General features: G+C 47.3%; 1 protein-coding gene across 1 annotated transcript in view; it reads right to left on the bottom strand.

The window, feature by feature from the left end:
• Window positions 1-21,381, bottom strand: part of Myo10 (myosin X) — a 199,174-nt gene that overhangs the window by 16,871 nt on the left and 160,922 nt on the right. The window contains exons 20-29 of the mRNA XM_028767572.1: window positions 20,756-20,880; window positions 20,485-20,599; window positions 18,769-18,875; window positions 17,213-17,440; window positions 16,601-16,649; window positions 15,161-16,048; window positions 14,402-14,525; window positions 11,452-11,695; window positions 4,183-4,278; window positions 1,364-1,457 (exon numbers count right to left, since the gene is read on the bottom strand). Coding sequence (XP_028623405.1) covers window positions 1,364-1,457; window positions 4,183-4,278; window positions 11,452-11,695; window positions 14,402-14,525; window positions 15,161-16,048; window positions 16,601-16,649; window positions 17,213-17,440; window positions 18,769-18,875; window positions 20,485-20,599; window positions 20,756-20,880 — 2,070 coding nt within the window. The remainder of the gene's footprint in view (window positions 1-1,363; window positions 1,458-4,182; window positions 4,279-11,451; window positions 11,696-14,401; window positions 14,526-15,160; window positions 16,049-16,600; window positions 16,650-17,212; window positions 17,441-18,768; window positions 18,876-20,484; window positions 20,600-20,755; window positions 20,881-21,381) is intronic.

Genomic DNA, 21,381 nt, shown 5'->3' with positions numbered 1-21,381 from the left:
CTAGTGAACTCCTTAAAACACAATGAATTCTGGGTCTGGAGAGATGGCTCAGCAGTTGAGAGTACTTCCAGAATTCAATTCCCAGCAATCATCTGTAATGAGATCTGATGTTCTCTTCTGGTCAGCTACAGTGTATGCACACACATAAAATAAATAAATCCTAAAACAACAACAAACAAAACAACGACAACGACCCCATAAATCCATCAGGTAGTCCGTCTTGCTCTTAAAACATTTTTACTGATGACTAGTCATCAACTTTTCAGTAGTGTAAATTTGCTGATTTATTTGATAATCCTTTATTAATTTAACAATTATCTATAAACAGACATTTGATTTAAAGTTTTCTGAGGGCTGGGGAGGTTAGTAGCTCAGTAGTTACAAGAGTACACTACTCTTGTAGAGGACTTGAATTTCGTTCCCAGCACGCACACTAGGTGGCAGACAATCTCCTGAAACCCCCAGCTCCAGGAGGATCTGATGCCCTCTTGTGTTCTCTGAGGGTAACTGCAACACACACACATACCAAACCTAACCGCAATTACAAATAAAAACAAAGCTTTAAAAAAAAAATAAACTGTGGGCTGGAGAGATGGCTCAGAGGTTCAGAGCACTGGATGTTCTTCTAGAGAACCTGAGTTTAATTCCCAGCAACCAGGTGGTGGCTCACAACCATCTGTAATGGGATCCAATGCCCTCTTCTGGTGTGTCTGAAGACAGCTATAGTGTACTCATATAAAATAAGTAAATGAGAATAAAATAAATTGTATATATGTGTGTGTATATATATATTGTATAGTTAAAGAAACACATTTTAAATATTTTTAAAAATTCACATACAGTGTTTTAAAAAAATTTCTTAAAAAACAAAAAACACAGCCAGGCAGTAGTGGCGCACACCTCTAATCCCAGCACTTGGGAGGCAGAGGCAGGCGGATTTCTGAGTTCCAGGCCAGCCTGGTCTACAAAGTGAGTTCCAGGACAGCCAGAGCTACACAGAGAAACCATGTCTCAAAAAAAAAAAACCAAACAAAAAAACAAACAAAAAAACAAACAACAACAACAAAAACACAATGTCTCCTAACAAGGAAAAAAAACTTTATTTAAAACAAAAAGGGGGTGCATAACTTCCTGTGTGTTCAGAATAGAATACACACACACACACACAAAACATTATTCACAATTCACGTGATTCTTCAAAATTTAAGTTTTCAGGTACAATCATAAAAATTGTGATTATCTTTTTTTAAAGGTTTTAGGTAGAAGATGTGAAATGCAGCAGAACTCATTTGATTTTTCTATACAAGATTATAAGCAGAACTTAAGATTTTGGACATCGGGTCTCCACCTGCCCCTCACTTACCACAGCATTCTGGGGGTTTGCCTGCTCATCATGCATCTCTCTGATCTCCTGGTCTGTGGAGGAGTGGACTTGACTTAGCACGCTGAACCACTGACTGTGGAGAGAGAGGGCAACAGTCACAGGAGGCAGAGTTCGGAGTGGCAGAACAATGCTCCCCACGTTTCCTGCCCACATGATACTGCCTCTGAGCTGCTTTGCTTCCAATGTGCCTGTTTCACACAGGCAAGCTGGGGCACACACTATCATAAACAATGTTAAAAAAACAAAACCACAGCCCCTCTACCTTTAGCAGGATGTACTGTCATATTAAGTACCCACGCCAGCGGGTTCTCAGACATCACTGAGTACTGCTGAGAAGACGACCATGCAAGGGAAGTCAACACTGGAGGAGTGAGTAACCCCTCAGACCCAGTGCTTGATGTCCGTCTTTCCGCTCGGGCCACACTGGAGTTTCCGTGGCTAGGATCCCCACACAAGGGAATAAAACCACAAGGGGGGGTGGAAATCAAAACAGGGGTCTAAATCAAAAGCAGAAAATTATTGTGATCAAAATTCTTCCATTTTCATTTCAACTGGGTTTTCTCACTTCCAAAGCATCCTAATCAGAAAGATGGAGAAAAGCAAAGAAGAACTGAAGTCCCACAAGAAGCAGGAACCACAGATGAACAGAAAGAAAAGAACCTGGAACATACATATTAACATACATACATACATACATACATACATACATACATACATACATGCATACAGTGCTGATTACGAAAACACACCAGGGACCAGAGAAGCCAAGGTAGCCTTTTCCTGTCTGGGCTTTTCTTATGTCTTTTTTTTTTTTCGAGACAGGGTTTCTCTGTATAGCCCTGGCTGTCCTGGAATTCACTCTGTAGACCAGGCAGGTCTTGAACTCAGAAATCCGCCTGCCTCTGCCTCCCAAGTGCTGGGACTAAAGGCGTGCTCCACCACTGCCCGGCTTTTTCTTATGTCTTAATAAGCAAATTCTTACAACAAGTAAAAACTCGCTAGGCAGTGGGATAATTAAGTGAAAAGCTGACATCCACACACAAAGCTAGTTGCATAAATTGCTTGCAGCAAGAACTAAACCTCCTTTCTATGATTCCTGGTGGAATAAATGCTTCAAAATACTCAATACTGTGGACTCTTGGAGAAAACAAACAAGAGAGACCCTCATCTGCCTTTGGTCACCCTTCTTGGTCAACCAGAAGGCACCTTGCAGTCATAACCCTGTAACATCAAAAAGAAAAATGTCCCCTAAACCAAACACTGCAACATAACCCAATTCAAGACATATGTCGTATGAATCACATACATACATATGCACACATACACAAAGAATAAAACTGCCCAGGATTTCATTTCTATTGATATTCTTACGACTTGCACATTTCTTATGAATCCTGTAGATCCTGTATAATTTTAAATCTATAAAGGGAGTCTTTTTTTTTTTTAAAATGTGTTCCACTGGTCAGGGGAAACTGGTTTTGGCTAAAAACCTTCCAAATGTTAAATTTAGCCAGATCATTATGGCACAGAACAGACAGAGCAAGTGCCAGATGCCTGGCCTGTAATTCAGCTGAGAATTTGAGGGCGGTCTCTGGGACACAGAAAGCCACATGTGGTCTCTAGGAGTCCCAGACAGAATGCTGGGGCTGTAATTTCAGGTCTGCTTGTTTTCCCAGTTTGTGCTGTAATTTATGAGTCCGGCCCAAGCTTCAGTCTGGTCCCACGGGAAGAATTACTTTCTGGTGTTTTTATCTCTCCTGTTCCTGCTGTGGTGTTCTATCAACTTAACAACACTGGAATGGCAGGCAGAAAGGAGTAAGCCATGAGTCTGAGGAATCAACAGAAATCTCTGATGACTTCTGGGCAGGACACTGAAGAGCAGAAGCCGCTTGCTGTCACCCTCTTAGATTACCACCTAGTACTGCGCAGGGCAGGTAACAACTGCCCCCAGCAGAGCCCTGGAGTCCCACCACGGGCCAAGAATGGACAAGACACTCCACTGTGTCCTCCGCTCTACATGGCCCTGTGATGTGTGTCACTGAAGAGCAAATGTCATTTTCTCCTGGCTTTGTCTCCTCCCTATGCTCAATGTTCCAATGTAAGCTCAAGGTCCAGAGAGAAGAGGGCTGCACCAGCCAGCACTCACCTCGCCTCAGCCAGAGACCTGAGTCCCTTCGGAAAGAAACGCAGGAGTGTGTGTCCGCTCAACAGAAACGAGTCTGTATACTATTCCTGTGTGTGCCTTTCTCTGTCACTCGGTCTACACAGTGTAAATAATGACACCTACCCCCACAGGACTGACTGGGAACCAAATGAGTTAATTCTACCTGCAGTTTGGCTACTGTTAGTTAACAGCTTGTCCACTGAATCCTCCAAGGTAGAGACCTTCAGATCCTCTGCATGCCACCGGACTATTATTCACTAAGCAGAGGCCGGCTAAGGCAATGGACCGTTCCTTATGTCTCTGTACAAATTCTTTATTTCTATAGCTCAGAAACATCCACAGGCAGGGTTCTCAGTGCTGTTTGTACCAGATGTTAGTGGCAATGTTAGAAGCTGGAGTTGGCCTTACCCGGTGGTATTTGAGGCTGTAACATTGCCGTGTTTGAACACATCTGCCAGGGCGAGAGTCCCTAAGGGACACGGCATACATCTCCTATCCCTCTTTAGCCGGCCTGATAGAAAACCCAACTGAAAACCTAAAACCCCGTCAAAAGCAACAGAATCATCAGTGTCTGTGTGGGGCTCATGCCTGAACTCGATGTGGTAAGGAGGGAACCCGTCCCCAGACATCTCACCTGGCATCTTCGGGAGATTCCGCAATGAGATGGAAAGTCCTGTCGGCCATAATGATGTCAATCCCGTTCTCTTTGCTTGTGTTGTCTATGATCTCCCTGCAAGACACAAAGGCAGGGCGGAAGTCAAGACACAGAAGCAGAGCGGAAATCAAGAATTGAGAACTCTTCGGGAGAGCTGAGAAAGGTAACCTTACCTGACCAAGTGGGAAGCATTCCTTTAGAAATTCTATACCACGGCCCCCTCCACCCCAAGTTATGAAAGACTCTCTCTCCCCCCACAGCCCCAAGTTATGAGAGATTTCTTCTCAGATTCCTAGGAGGTACCCGAGACTGGAGACAGTAGTGAATGTTGCACCACATACACTATGGGATTTCCCATACAGCGTAGTGTCCCTGGCTCAGAACAGGACTCAAGCCGAAACATGGGATGCATTCACTGTTCATATATACATAGCCGGAAGGCATTTGTTTTAGGTGAAGCACAAGGTACACTATGGGGCTATCCCTGAACACAGTTTTATACACTGATTTCCGAGTGCCTGGATTTGGACTGTAACCGGTCACGTGAGGTTGGAGCGGAATTTTCCACTTGAGGCATCCTAGCAGCATTCAAAGTCTGGAGAGTTCTAGATTGGATTTTTCAGATTGGGGCATACAACCCGTACAAGCATCTGAACTGTAAAGCTTACTTTGCACATCAGACGCAGCAAGGGTGATCAAGAACAGAACAGAATAATCGTAATGCCCCAAACAGAGGTAGGTAACCGTTCTCTATTTTTCTCCCTCCGTTTACTAATTTTTCTAATGGGTGTTTTTTGACCACACGTAACTGAAGAGGAATAACACGCATTGTCGTCAGCCTTTAGAGACCTCCAGGGGGCGCCAGACTCCCCTGTGCTCCCAATAGTGCCTCTGCAGTGGGGTTAGGGATGGATGGATGGTGTGTGTGTGTGTGTGTGTGTGACAGTGTGTGTGACAGGGTGTTTCCCTGATGACTCTCTGCCAGGGACCTCTTAGCACAGTGGACACTCAATGTCTGACACTGCTCAAAGCCCTGAAAAACCTTCCTCTGCCTTCTGCCTGCTGCACAATAGGAGGAAACCCAGGAGGCAGCCTGGTTAGGGGTGAGCTCCTTCCCTAGTTTGTTTCAGCAGCTGAACACCACTCCCTAGCTCCTATGCTGGATGTAAAAATCCAAGGAGGTATTTACAGGAAGGACTCTGAAGAAGGGATTAGCCATGATGCTACGCAATTGTGAACAGACTAAAGCACTTGGGGCTGAAAATTGCTTTTCTTTTCCTTTCATTTCTCCATACCCACCCCACACTTCCCCCCCACCTCCTTTCTACAATGCTGGGACTGAATCCAGGCCCAGTGCATGCTGGACAAGTACTCTACCACTGAGCTACATCACCTTCTGAATTATTTTATTGAATCAGGTTAACTGAATTAGGGTAAAACACACGAAGATATCAGGATCAGACCAGAGTTGGCAATGCACTTGCTGTTAGAGCAATCTCAAGGCTCTGCCCATTTGCTCTGATATCAGAAGCAGTGAATTTATTCAGAGCAAAAACATTTCTTTTATATTAACACAACTGAAATTCTAACAGGCTAGAAACAGTAAGTATGGTGTGACCATATTGCTGGACGCGCTGAAGCAAAACTAAATGTATTTTGGGCCAGAGGCATGGCTCAGCAGGCAGTTAAGAGCTCTTGCTGCTCTCCCAGGAGCAGACTTAGATTGCTAGCACCGTGTCAGGTAGCTCACAGAGGCCTGTAAGCCTAGCTTCAGGGAGACCTGAGACTCTCTTCTGGCCTTTGTGGGTACCCACATACATCCATGTGTCCAAGCTCTTCCAACACAAACACACGCAAACAAAAATCAAAGTTTTAAAGGAACAACCTAAACACAGATGGATCATAACTTAAAAATTCTGTAAGATCAGGGGACAGAAAGACGGCTCTGAGGGCGAAGGTGAACAGAGAGAACCGACTCCATAGATGTTCTCTGATGTCCACACATGCACCATGGCACACACATTCACACACATGGTGCACATACACACCAATAATAAAACCTGGGGAGGGAAAAGGAGTGGCCTGTGATCCCTCCTCTGGATAGGGGAGGGTGACCCAGTGGATCTCATGATGGATGCTATCCTTGTCTGCTCTCTATTGATGGGATAAACACCATGACCAAAAGCAACCCAGGGAGGAAAGGGTTATTTGTTACATCCTGATGGCAGTCCACTACTGGGAGAAGCCAGGGCAGGAACTGGAGCAGAGGCTATGGAGGAATGGTAGTTACTGGCTTTCTCAACATGGTGTGATCAGCCTGCTTTTTTACGTCACCCAGGACCACCTGCCTAGCCCTCCTCACAGTGGTGTAGCCTCTCTTAGATCAGTCATAAACCAAGAAAATGTCCCCACATGGAGTGGCCTGCTGGCCAGGCTAGTCAAGGCATTGTCTCATTTGAAGTTTCTTCTCAAATGACCCTGGCTTGTGTTAAGTTGCTAAAACCCAACCAGCACAGATCTGCGAAGGCAGAGGAACAATTCCCCAAGAATACTGGCTCTTTCCCTCTTGAGAACGCAGACTTTCCATGTAAATGAGGCTTAAGAATCTATGACCAGCCTCATAGTGCTGCACCTCAAGATCCCAGAAATGCTCAGAAACACAGGCAGGGCACACGGGAGCGTAATAAGCTCCTCTGAAGTGAAGAGGGTGGATAGGCTTCAGTTCAGGACTTCCCCAAATGCTGACTATGAAATAATAAAGCCAGGGTCTTGTGTTGAGAGAACCTCAATCTACAGAGAGCAGAGGGCACCCTGTCACGTTAGAAAGCAAGTTCTCAGAGATGGCTGGAAGTACAGGAAAGAGATCAAGGATTACGGAGCGTGTCCAAGTCTGCTGGTCCAGATGGGGCTACTGTGGGAACCCAGCAGGGCTGCAGTGACTGGAACCCACTAACCCTGTTGAGCCCAAATGTGCACAAAGATCCTTGGAAAAAGAAAAACAATGAAGCGGTCAGTGCTCGATGATGCAAAGGAACCACCGATTTCCTGGAAACCGGAGGACAAAAGGAACGGCAAGCATTCAGCTTGACTATACTGTGCAGGGCACCTCGGGGAACCATTAGCAAGGAAACGTTAGGAAATGTTTTCTTTATAGGAACACTTTAAGCAATAGGAGAGTTGAACAACATCAGACTCAAAGAACTCAGAAGAAAGAATTACTCCTGACCTGAACACATGTAAGTTTCATCAAAATCCTCTTAATATAAATATCTATGACATTCACACTGTACTAGTTATCATGAGGAATCTACAGGTAATTAATATAGGGGAAGAAATAGGTTAAATACAAACACCATGCCATTTTACATAGAGCCTAGGTATCTACATACAGATCTGGCCACTCCTGGATAGGGGTGGGGATGAGGGAAAGAAGACACACTGGAAACAATACCCTGCATTGTTTGTAAACTAGCTATGGCAGTGACTGTAGCAAAATTCTTGTAACCCCCTAATGAATTCATGTATTTACTTAACAACCAAACACTCAAGTAGAAACCATCAATTATGAAACACTGTTAGGGAGAAAAGGGCTTCATTTGATCACTCTTGCAGAACAAGGGCTAATTCACTGAGACACTGGGAGGAATGGGCTCAGTTCAGCTAAGCAACGGCGTGTGATAGTGAAGCCTGGAGACCGGGTCCTGAGTGAGAGAGTCTTTGAAACATGCACCTGAAAGACGGGACAGAGGTGATGGGAATCTATAAGCCAGAAGACATGTGACCTTAAGTCAACCAGACAAACCAACCTATGGGCAGGGCCCCATACTGTCCAGGATGGCTGGGGATGTGGTCCAGCTGTACTGAAGAGAGTGTGCGGTTCTGTTTGGTTTGGTTTTTTGTTAGAGAGTGTGCGGTTCTGTTTGGTTTGGTTTTTTGTTTGGGTTTCCTTTTCTCTTATAGTGCAGCTCCTCAGTGCACACCTCACTGACAGTGCTGTGCTGCAGTGTCAAAAGGTTGGACACAGACCTTACTGGATTCTGATTAAAAGAGAGAATCTACATAAGCAAGAAAAACCAACAGACCAGTGTCTGCTGCACAGACGAGGCAACTGTGGGAAACGTGGACGGTGGCAGGAGTCTACCATGTTGGAGGTGATGCTCTCAACACGATGTGAATGCATTATGTTCCCCAGAGTCCCTACGAGCGTGCTAACATATTTACAAGAAATGACACCAGTGACTTGCTTCAGCAAAAGTGCACTTGGTCATTGAACAGGTCAGTGGTTGTCCCTGCATGGGTCACTGAAGCAAACAAAGTAAGGACGTCAATTTTGTTTTCCTCTATTCTTGTGTGCACTGACTGGTTTTGTGTGTCAAGCTGACACAAGCTGGAGTTATCACAGAGGTAGGAGCCTCCATTGAGGAAATGCAGCTGTAAGGCACTTTCTCAATTACTGACCAATGGGGCAGGGACCAGCCATGATGGTCGGTTCCATCCCTTGGCTGGTGGTTATAAGTTCTATAAAAAGGCAGGCCGAGCAAGCTTGGAATCAGCACCCCTCCGTGGCCTCTGCATCAGCTCCTGGCTCCAGGTTCCTGCCCTGTGTGAGTTCTTGTCTTGACTTCCCAGTGATGGACTATGATCTGGAAGTATAAGCCAAATAAACCCTTTCCTCCCCAATTTGCTTTTTGGTCATGGTGTACTATTGCAACAATAAAAATCCTGACTGAGGAGTGCGAGTAGCAAAGAAGGAACAAAATGCTGTTCAAATATTACCTCAAATACTACCCATGCAGCTTCTGCAGCTCCTCACATTTGTGTATGACCCAGGCTTTCTCTCCCATACACTGCCATAGCTAGTTTACCAGTCATACTCCCTGCTGTCCCACGCTGTGTCAGCAATACCCAGGGACAAGCCTGTATCTGTGCATTCAGGACACACACGAGCTTTCCTGAAAAATTTCATTGAATCTGCAGATGTGGAAACCACAGCTATGGAGGGCCTCCTGCATGCTACTTCTGTCTGATGAAAGCCTCGCCTTTCTCTCTCTTTAGCTCCTTCTGTGTCTCGCAGAGGACAGCACCTGTGGGAGACGTATCCTCATCTATGGAATGAATAAAGTAGAGTGCCATGACACACAGGGCACAGAGCTGATAGCGACCTCGGAGCTGAGCTGGCTGCTGTGAACACTACGGACTCAAGCTGCACCAAATCTAACCTTGCTCCTAATGAAGCCTCGTAGGACAGCCTGGAAAGACTCCAAAGTTTGCTGTCCGTTCTTTACTATTGGTCCTCAAAACAAATACACAAACGTCTTGCCTCCTTTTCCTCTCCACCTTCCCATGAATAACTTTCCTAAGTTGCTGGTGCTAGCTCACGGAAACAATCCTCCATTGTTAAGGCCAGCTGGTGACTTCTGGGGTTAATTTCATCTCTCAAAGCTCATTTTGCCACTTTCCAAATATTTGTGGTTTCCTGGTTCTCAACAGTGTGGGTATAGGTTATTCTTAAACAATCAGATTTTTATGGTCAGTACCTAGTTAACCAGGAAAAACAGCTGCGCGGGGGCCGGGCCCCCGACTCCAGATTTCTGAAAACATTAAATTTTAACAAAAACAGCAGTCCCTTGACAGTCCAGAGCCTTGCTTCTAAAAGGGATTGCTGGCAGGAAAGGTTGTGTGGAATTCAGACCCCAGCTCTGGTCTTCTGGTGTGGGGGAAATCACAGGCGAGGGGTTAGTATGCACATCACAGCTAGAAGCTAGTGATTCACTTCAAAACACACCTGTCAATCAGCTCGGCATTCAGATCTTGGGCGGCAGCCAGAGTGAGGAAGACCTAGAAGGGGCTGGCTACCCCACATGAGGGCTCTCACTCCACCAGTTACCCCACAGTCACGTCTGTCTTCACTTTTCCCAGTTTATATGGTTCTCACCATATATATCAGGCTGCCCCTGAACTCTCTAATAGCCCAGGCTGGCCTCAAACTTAATTTTCCTATCTAAGCCTTCCACAGTTGAGTTTAGAGGTGTGCATTACACCTGGCTTTATTCAGGACATCTTCTCTGCGGACACAGCATTGCGTTTCCAGTGGGTGTATGTCTAAGGGCCTATCTACCATGTGAGAACCAACATCTACATGTAACTGCAACCACATATAAATAAATACACAAGTAAGCAAATAAAGTGAATCATTCCAAGACTGAGTCTTGTTTTCCAGTTCTTTCACCATGCGACCTGGTAAGGTAAGTTGTCAAGACAGTCTGAGTGCCTCTACCAGTGTACAGCAGCAAAGAACTCACGAGCTAGTGAAATAGCTGAGTCTATAAGGTCATTGGTATGCAAGCTCACAGACATAGGTTCAAGCCTCAGAACCAATCTGGGTGTGGGCTGAAGAGATGGCTCAGAGGTTAAGTGCACTGACTGTTCTTCTAGAGGTCCTGAGTTGAATTCCCAGCAACCATATGGTGGCTCACAACCATCTGGAATGGGATCTGATGCCCTCCTTCTGGTGTGTCTAAAGACAGCGACAGTGTACTCACATAAATAAATCTTAAAAAAAAAAAAAAAACCTGGGTGTGTTAGGAGAGGGTGTGTAGACCAAACCCAATTCTACTAATGCACTTGGTACTGGGGTCTCACTTGGACGTAGCCACACATAAACCCTCTCCTTACAACGCACCTAGCAACCAACCTCTTGGTAATTCAGGACGCTCCTGCCTGCCTATATAGAATTGGGCATGCATGATTAAAATCCAGTGCATTATGGGAAGGGACATATACAGTAGAGGTTATATAACTAAAATCTGTCCATCAAAAGAAATAGAGAACTGCCCGTATTACACACCTAAGTACAGCCTATTACTCCTTTAAGTCCAGTAAGACTCCCTCACGTGGCCCGCTGTCACCCTGACAGGGAATGTCTGTGGCTGTACTTGTCTGTACTGTACTATCAATTTGCTTTTTAATAGTGTCTCCTTTTCCTTGCGAGTTGGTAAGGGAAAATAAATGCCAGACGAGCATGCTGGCACATATCAGCCAGCCCAACACTGGGGAGACAGAAGTAGGAGGACCCCTAAGGCACACTGCACTGGCCAGGCAGCCTAACCTATTTGGCAAGCCCCAAGCCCCAGTGACAGACTATCTAAAAGGCAGCTTCTGAGGAATGGCGCCCTACGTTGACGTCTAACGGCTAGGTTCCGTATACGCATGCGTGCACCCATCAGCATCCTCGAGAAGCCCACATACTTGGCTGTGCGCACGTCCACGGTGCCCTTGAGCTTCTCCTCGCTGTCGTTTTCAAAGTACATCAGCTTGGACTGGCGAAGGACAAACCAGCGCTTCTTCCAGTTCCGCCGGGACAGCGTGGAGGAGCCCCCGCCTTTCTTGTGCAGCCAGCCTTGCTTGAGGGCTTCCTGCTTGGAGCGGAACCACAGGAAGGTCTCGTCCTTAAGGACGCACCAGCGGCGCCTCCAGGAGTTCATTAAGCCACCTGTTTCCCCAAGGAAGGGCAGAGAAAGGGTTACAAAGTCAATCAAACCAAGCCACCAAATCCACAGGCCAGTTTGCGCCTAGCCTCAGCTGACACGCACTCACAGACCCTTCCCCGGCGGAGGAGGGGCTTCTGGCTTCTGCTTGGTGTGCAGAAGATGACCCAGCCAGGCTGTATCACCTAAGAAAGTTGTTCCACCGCAACAGACAAATGGTGCCTCCTTGGTTAGCTGAGAAATCTCCTTAAGCAGCCCGCATGGCAGTAGTCAGTGACTGGCAATCTACTCAGGAATGACTGGGGGCATGAGCAAGCCCCAGTCCCATGGTCTCCTGCAGTCCAGAGTAGTGGACTGACTATGTGTCAAAGGTCATGTGTTTCCTCCCTTATGTGGCAGAAGCATCATCAGTGGCTATCACATTGGTCAGAATGCAAAACTGAGAAAATGCTGGTGGAATCAAAGTTAGCCCACTGCCTTCCTTCACTTATGTTTGTCTTGTTATGGTACTGAGGATTGAATCCAGGGCCTCTGCACTCTAAGGTACTGAGGATCGAATCCAGAGCCTCTGCACTCTAAGGTACTGAGGACTGAATCCAGAGCCTCTGTACTCTAGGCCGGCTAGCATATTCCATCCACCCTGCCCTACTCCATTTCTTAAACTTTATTTGGAGACAGGGTCTCATCATCAAGGTGCTGAGGCTGCCCTCACGCTTGCCCCCTCCTTCAGCCTTCTGAGTAGCTGGGACAATTGGCACATGCCACCATCCCGGGCAGAAAATGTCTTCTAACTGAGATAATGTGAAAGACCGCATCCAGTGTTACCTTTTCTAGTCTGGCCTGACCTTGGTAACCAGACTCCCCACAGATGTAGAAGAGGCATCTTACTGTCCTCATTCAGAAATCTTTATAAAACAGTACGTGGGAGAATATAATCTATTTCTATAGCTTGCTATACAACTGCTCAAGTTATTACTTTCCTTTGATCAAACAGTAACAAAAACAAGAGATACTAAAACACAGAGACTTAAATTCCAATGACAGTGCATTCTTTTTTACAGATCAGAAAACAAATCCAACAGCCCTTTTCCCGGTATGAATGGACAGCAGAGACAGTTCCTCCTCTCATTAAAATACCCAGATGCTTGCCCTCCTTAGACATTCCAGAGTTCTCCACTCAACTGGCTGAGACCTTGTGAGCTGATGCCAAGACAGGGCTGTTTCCCCACAGCAAGTCTGCCAAGGGCTCTCACAATGACATGTTAGCATTGTTTTGATTTGTGACTTTAATCTTCACCTCTGAAGACAGGCCCAGAGGAGAACTGAAGCACCAGGTTGTCCTGCTGTCCTATTAACTTTAAGTGATAAATCTTGGTGAGGAGTGTCAAACACAGCCACTGCAGCGCTCCCCCCTTTGTAGCTTACGGGAACTGCTGTTCTTCAGTTCAGGACATATATGTGTAAGATTTGAGGATGACCACTTAGTATTGGATAACCAACAGGGAGGCTCATCCCTGGAGAAAACTGTTTCTGTTCTCGGCATTCATTAGTCTCCTACGGCTCTCTGTCTATGTTTGGGCCCGCATGAGATCTCCCCCTTCCGTGCCTATTGCCTGCTCAGGTCTTCTGTAAGTGACCATGTTCTTGAGACTTCCCTGCTTTTGTCAGGTGTATTGCTGAGTGCTAGGTGTCTTGGCTAAGAATTCCCCAGCATTTGCATTTCTAAGCACTGACAGGGAGCAGTCAGACAGACAGACAGACAGACATACACACAGAGAGACATAAGATACACGTGTGTGAGCTGGAAAGTTAAGCGAAGAGCTGTGAGTAACAAAATACTTGCTGATAGAGTCAAGGCTTGCAGATGCAAGGATGGCAGCTACTGCTGAGTGTCTGCGTTACCCTGCCCTGTCTCCATGCCCTAGACTCTTCCCTCCACAAGCCTCGGATCCTCCGAGAAACACCCGGGTTCCCTCTCTACCCATCTATGTAAATCTGCCAGCAAATCCTGGTGATGATTACAGTTTCTCATTATGCTGGACCCCGGCAGAGGCTCCGGCGCCAAAACATCCAAGCATGAGCCCGTAATGAAAACAATTCCTAAATGGCAGGTGCCTCGAGGATTTTAATGCCTAATATTTAAGTACGGCATTTTTAATGTTGAACAGTAACTAGAATAGATGTCGAAAAACTGTATCACAAAGTAGGAGTAGCCTCGCAGGCCGTCTCCCAAGGTTCAGCACATCCTTCCAGGTCGTGTGTGTGTGTGTGTGTGTGTGTGTATGTGTGTGTGGTACGGTGGGTGGTTATCATTAGACTGGGTCCCAGCGACTTAAAGCAGTGACTGAATTTCCATTTGCTTGCATGTATGTATATGTGAACAAGATAGAGATGCCGGGTGAAGAATGTGACCAAAAGTGGACGCCGAATATTTACAAACTTGTTCTCCCTACCTATCTCCTACGCCCTAGTAAGGGGGTCAAATTACATTTGTCATGGCAGTAATAGCCACATTGCATCAACCCAGTGTTCTTCATTCACCTAGATGGCATATCACTGAGGTGAGGGGTATGCTGAATGATTTTCCATAGCTTTATCCCAACCCAGGCTGTGGGGAGCAGCTGAGGGCTGTATCCTCCCAGGCTGCGGGGAGCTGAGGGCTGTACTACCCCCCCCCCCCGCCCCAGGCTCTGGGGAGCTGAGGGCCGTACCTTTCATGTACAGAAAGCTGTGGAAATAGGGCAGCGTGACGCAGCTATACACAGAGTCTCGGCGGTAGGAGAGTTCATCATCCGTATCGAACCTGGAGTCGAAGTCCTCCTCGCTATCTTCAAACTGGACAAGGAGACAGAGAAGGAGAGGCAGCAGCGGTCAACAGAAAGGCCATGCTGAGCCTCGTTTAAAATGCCAGTTTGGGGCTATGGCCACATCACCCTGAATGTGCCTAATCTCCAATCTGTCAGGAGTTTATGGCTTGGCAGATGACTCTGCTAGTCAGGTGCCTACACTCCCTGAGTGGATTCTCAAAGTCTATGTAAAAACAGCTAGAGCTGTTTAGACCTGCTTATAACCCCAGCACCAGAGAATGGAGGCAGGTGGCTCTCCAGGGTCACTGGCCAGCATAGTTCACTATAGCCTACTGGGTGAGGTCCCGGCCAATGAGAGCACCCCTCCCCCCAAAATGGTAGATGGCACTTGAGGAATGGTTTTCCTCCGGGCTCTATATACATGTTCTTACACAGAGAAATCAAATTAAAAAGCCAGTTTTGTCATGGTCTTGCGTTTTACACCTGGCGATGACCTCCATTTCACTGGTTTAACTGGCCTTTGGAAAGAGGAAGGAGTTTAAGGATATCTTTAAGAATATGACTGAAATCTTTAGGGATCTGCCTTAAACGCTGCTGACGGTGCAGCAGTGTGGCTGACAGGGGAGCCCTCCCACAGTGAGGGACCAGACAGCAGATACTCACGGAGGACTGCGCCCCTTCTGAGCTGAACCGGTACGCTCCGGAACTGTTGTAGGTTCCCACGGAATACCTGTAGTCTGGGGACCACTGGCTCCCGTAGGAGTTGGAGAAAGTCAGGCTGCTGCCTGAGGTGATGGCGCCGTCCTCGTAATCGTCCTGGTCATAGTCATAGTCGCCATCAGGGGAGGGCAGGTCCCCGTTGTTCTGCGGCATGCAGTAGGTGGACTCCCCGCTGGAGGAGTTGTGCAGGCTAGCCGAGTCCTGCGTGGAGGCGGCAAGAAGCACTGTGCTGTCGGCACTGGGGCTGGTGGGCACTACCGTGTAGTTCATGTAAGGGTCCTCCTCAGAGGAGTCATCGCTGGTCCGGATGCCGCTCGTTCGCTGGTCGGAGTGGCCATGCTCACTGGGGTTGGGTGAGTCCTTGAAGGCATCGTCATCAGCCTCGAACCCCTCGTCCACCTCTTCCTCCGCAGGGTAGGGCTGGCTGAAGTTGAAGTTTGGCTTCTCTCCACCCGCGCTCTCTGCAAGCTCACCGAGCTCACCCGAGATCTCGCTCCCCACAGACAGGGAACGCTCAATGTTGCGGACACACTCATCGATCTCATCGAAGTTGAGGGACTCGAGGAACTCCTGGGCGGCGCGGCAGGCCTCGTCCTCCAGCCTGCGCAGCTCCTCATCCCGCAGCTGCTGCAGCTTCTGCAGCGAGGCCTCGGTCAGCGACAGCTCCTGCCGCTCCTTCATGCGCTGCAGGTCCTCGATTTCCTTCTCTAGGCGGAGGATTTCCTCCACCTGCTTGTTCTCCCTTTGCTTCTCCAGCTCCCGGGTCAGCTCCGCTTCCTTCTGGCTCTTCTGCAAGGCTTCGAGTTCTTGCTGCCTCCTTGTTTCTGCCTCCTGGACGTGGGGCAGGGTGGGTTTGAGAATTAGCACCTTCTCCCTTTTTTTTTTACACACTGAACTGTGGCCCCCACCCAACCGACATGCTGAAGTTCTTTCCCCAGAATCTCAGAATACAACGAAGGTTGGGCACGGGGCTTTTAATTGGGTGCCTGAGTTAAAATGAGGTGGGGCCAATGAGCGTAGCCTGAATCTCATCTGAATAGCGTCCTTATAAAAGAGGAGAGCGGGAGACAGGCACCAGGAAATAAGTATGAAGGAAGGACCATGGTGTAAATGAGGTGGCCACCCATGCAAATGTCATAGAATGTGACAGCCTCTCTAAGACACCAACATGGTGTTGCTTTGTCACAGAGAAACCATACTATGATTCACACTGAAATTTCAAGGCCTTCTCTGCCTTCCGTACCGCTGTGACAGGTCAGAGAGTGTACCAGAAACAGCCGTTTTCCCCACTATCTCCTACTTTATTTCCATTCTGAATCCCCGTGTCAAGGTCTGAAGCAAGAAGGAAGCACACAAAGCCCCAGAAATCTCTGCGGTCCTCACCTGCTGGGCACGGAGGAGGTCAGCTTCTCTTTGTGCTCGCTCTCTCTCTCTAAGAACAGGAAAGAAAAGCAGCTGGTGAAAAATCAACCACCCTGAAACTAATTTTCAATAGATCTCATTTTTTTGGTGGCACTGGGGGGGGGGGGGGGCGTGTGCACACAAGGCAAAGACTCTACCGCTGAGCTGTGTACTCAGCCCAGAGAAGATCTTTGTCAGTTAAAAAGGAGGAAGAGGGTTGGGGAGATGTCTCAGTCTGTTGTGTGCTTGCTTTCTGAGCAGGAGTCCTGAGTTCAGACCCTCTGCATCCACACCGTGTGAAACACTGCGGTATAGTCCTGTAATTCCAATGCTGGGGAAGCAGAAGCAAGTGGCACCATGGACCTATCTCATTGGTCAGTCAGCCTGTCCAGACCAGTAAGCTATCTATCTGACTCAACCTCTGCCCTCCATATGCGCGCACGCACGAACGCATGCGCGCACGCACGAACGCCAGCGTATCCAGATTTGTAAACTCCAGGGTCAGCAGAGAGTTCCCCAGGTCCCCTGGGAATTCGTAACAGGCCAACAAGGGCTCCCAGTGATCCAATATGTTTCAGCCAGCAGAGTACATACCTTTCCTCTTCCTCTCTCTTCTTCTCTTCCTCCCTCCTCTTCCTTTCCTCCAGCTCCCGTTTCTCAGCCAACAGCTGCCTGTAAACCCTGCGTGCCAGCCGTCCTCGGAGTTGCTTCTGGAACACAATGGCTGCCTTTCTCAGGTGCAAAAATCTCTTCCTCGTGATGAAAGCTCTGTAATTCTTCTGTATGGTCACCACACCACAAAGGACCTTTCTATATTGCTTTCTGCAAGAGAGAGTGGCCGCGGCGGTAATGAGGCTGTGAGCTATTCAAATGAGCTTATACCATGACTATAAGACAAAAGGAGAGGACCCAGACTTGGACCCGTTCTCTCTCATTAAGGAGACTGGCAGTCAGAGGAGGAGACTTGGGCCTAAACAAAACAGGAGAAAAACAAAAGAATAATACCAAACAAAAGAAAGTCAGAATCCTAGCATTATCCCGGCTAAATAAACAAGTGGCCCTAATACCAACTTTGTGTTTACCCAGTGTGGCACAAGCTGGGCAAACACATCCAAAGAGGATCTGATAGGTTCTACTGTTCATACGAACACATGGAAGCAAAGCGCTCCTGCAGGACAGCCCCATGCTTCACAAAAATGGAATGCCTAGCCATTTCATGTGATCTGCCGAGTACAGCCAACCAAATGACCATGAGTCAGAGCCGGAAGCACATTTCTTTAGTCTCAGCACTTGGGAGGCAGAGAGACAGAGGCAAAGACAGGCATCTCTGAATTTGAAGCCAATTTGACCTACACTGTGGGTACCAAGCCAACCAGGGCTAGCTACATAGTGAGATTTTTATCAAAAAACAACCATGAAAGATGAACTATTTTTTTTTAAGTAGCCCAAGAATGGGTCTCTCAATAAAGTGATACAGGCTGCAGATCCTCCATCCCCAAACCTCAAATCTGCAATATCTTAAATGCTGACATAATGCTTACAAATTTTCAGATTCTAGAGCTGGAAAGATGGCTCAGCGGTTAAGAGCACAGGCTGCTCTTCCAGAGGACCAGGGTTCAATTCCCAGCAACCACAAAGCAGCTCACAAGCATGTGCACACACACACACATGGTATAAGGAAGTATATACATACATGCAAGGCAAAACACCCATACATATAAAATGAAGTAGATTTTCAGACTCCTGCGTTAGGCATGTTGCCGGGAGGCAGGATGTATGTATGAATAAGTATTGGGGTGGGGAAAATTAATGTTCAGCTCAGAAAAAGAATCTTGGGGTATTTTTGAATTTCTGACTGCCAATCAGCAGAGGCCAGACAGTCAGATATTTCAATATGAAAAACTCCAGAATCTGAAATGCTCATGAGCCCTAGTATTTAAGAAGAAGTAGTCCAAAGGCTTTGCTGGAGCCCGGTCAACTGCATAAGTGTGTCTGTGTGACTTCTCGGGGGAAACAGTAAGGTCAGGCTTGTTGCAGTTGTGGTCACTTAAAGAGATCTGACCTTGGGTACCTCTGCACTCCCACAAACCACCCGACCGGGGTCACAGACCTCCCAGAGCTTCATGCCCCTCCCCAGGTGCGCTTCTTACCGTGCCAGGTAACCTAAGATATGAGCTCGGATCACCATGGCTGCACGGTCAATCTCCTCTTCCCGCCTCTTCTCCAGTTTCTGCTCCAAGGACTCCCGAAGGAAGACCTGCCCATGAGGGGGGACGAGTGTCAAGAGGAAAAGAACAGGAATCTCAAGGTCAGGGCCTGCCTTTTGGGGGGCAATATCTGTTTCCTCTCTACTTTCATCTGTTGCAAACTCCCACGATATGGCTTTTTCATTTAATTCAGGGCATTTTACAGGGTCCACCTGCCACAGACATTCTAAGATCCGATCAGGATACCTGACGGGAAGAACACAAAGGCACAGACAGAGTCAAGCCTCACCCAGTTTGTTAAGTCTATAATCAACAAGTGACTGTCAAATCACCATTAAAGCTACTAGTGTCTTCTGTCACTGTGGCCAGGGCTCACCAGCTCACACAGCAGCACTGGTGACAAGAGTCTTAGTGGAAAGAGACACAGAGACTGGCACAGGAAGAGGAGAGACAAAGGAGTGAATCCAAGAAAATCCTAAGACACCACAATTTTGGTCTCCTGTGAGAACCTACCTTCCCTCTACTCCTGCTAAGCAATTACCTGGGCAATTACCTGCTAGCTGGGCATCAAAGGTTTACACACACAAATGTACTGACACCAAAAAGGCAGCTCTGGGCCCCGGAGAGGTGGCTCAGTGGTTAGGAACACTTGCTGTTCTTCCAGCGGACCCGGATTTGATTCCTAGCACCCACATCACGTGAATTGTGATTGCCCATAACTCCTAGTTCCCAGGGATGCCACGTACTCTTCTGACCTCCACTGACACCTGAACTCATATGCACACACCCATACACAGACACATAATTAAAAACAAAACAAATCTTTAAAAAAAAAAAGAGGAGAAAGAAATTATGGGATGTGAGGGTGTAATTTAGTGGTAAGAGTGAGTGCTTACATACAGTATGTATGTATGAAGTTCTGAGTTCAATACACACACACACACACACACAAGCACACACACACACACACACAGAATTCTAATAATCAAGTTGGAAGGTGGAAAAACAGCTTACTGGTTCAGTGGTGACAAATACATCAGGTTCAGGACTGAATAAACTACGGTCCTTCCAGGCTCATTCTGGTCTCTGGTCTCCTTGACCGCATGCTGGCCAACTTAGCTATATCCGATATTGGTACTTGGCATTAGCATCTTTCAGTTTTGCAAAGATGCAGATGTGAGGACTCTCTCAGTCAAACCCAGCTCTCACCAGGGGAGAGGAGTTAGGGGATGCTGCTACAGCAGCATGGCCAGATGTGGGTTGACTTTTCTGGCTTGTGGCTGAGGTTTTGGCAACCCACAGGGTTTCAGGCTGTCTGCTGGTCTCCTGCACAAGAGCTTCTGTGGCAGCAGGGATGAGACACACACAGAATCCGAAGCAGAGGGGGAAGGCTTTGGAGTTTCACTCCTGAGGTGTTGGGGGTCACTTATAGATCCATAACACAAGGGGCTCATTCAGTTACCACTCTTGACTGCTTGCTCTTTTCTCTCTCTCTCTCTCTCTCTCTCTCTCTCTCTCTCTCTCTCTCTCTCTCTCTCTCTCTCTCCACATGAACCATTAGGATGTTAACCACCACTTAGCAATACTTGGGAATGGTACAGCCTTGGGTATCAGCAGTCCCCTGGGCAGACATGGTGGCTCTTGTTCTGGCTACTGTACCTTGGTCTTCCCCAGCTGCCACTCGCTGTTGGAAGCATCATAAAACTGCAGGAGCACAGTGCACTTCCCTCGAATGTCCTCAGGCAGGGCCAAGTCCCTCATCAGCACTTTATACCTGCAGCAGAGGGTGCACAGTGTTATCTCCGATACCTGCTCTCTCCCATCCCTTGTGTGTGTGTGGGGGGGTGAGAGGAACGAAAGGAGGAATGAGAGGAAGAAAAGAGGAAAGGTCAGAGGGAAGAAGAGAGAGTGGCATTTAGCTCCTCCTTGCCTTTTGTAAAAATCCTGAAAGGGTCTTCTGACCGCATACCCTGCTTTTCGAATCCTCACCGTCTCCAGCATCCCCGAGTAGCGCAGCTGGTTGAGCACAACCGCCTGATCAAACTGGTCTGGCATCTAAATCGTGAGGTTGGGTAAAGTTAGATGACACGGCGCTCATAAGGCTGCCCTCGCTGGGGTTCTAGGGCACACGTGCGCATACACACAGCAATTTAGAGCCTGCACAAAATATACACTGGAAAATGAATGTCTGCAGAGTCGACCCTGGTTCCCAGCTCCAGACGACACTGCTCTGCCCACCAGGCTGCTTACTACTTCGTATCTTTTGCCAACTTAATCTTAGAAGTAGATGTTTTAGCACATATTACAGCTTACTGTCATCACCATATCATTATTGCATCTTGAAAGGTATCAACAATTCCTAAAATATCAGTGTCCTAACAGAGGATAACATCTGAAATGTAAATAAAATATCCAATAAAAAAAAATCAGTGTCCATGTTCTGAAATGTAAATAAAATATCCAATAAAAAAAAAAAATCAGTGTCCATGTTCAAACACTTGGCCATGTCACAAATACACGGCTGTTCACTCTCATCTCTGTGATAACCTTTTCCAA

The sequence above is a fragment of the Grammomys surdaster genome, unplaced genomic scaffold (assembly GCF_004785775.1).
Source record: "Grammomys surdaster isolate TR1022 unplaced genomic scaffold, NIH_TR_1.0 174, whole genome shotgun sequence".
NCBI lineage: Eukaryota > Metazoa > Chordata > Mammalia > Rodentia > Muridae > Grammomys > Grammomys surdaster.
The sequence above is the reverse complement of the archived record's forward strand: the minus strand, read 5'-3'. Positions and strand labels throughout refer to the sequence as shown.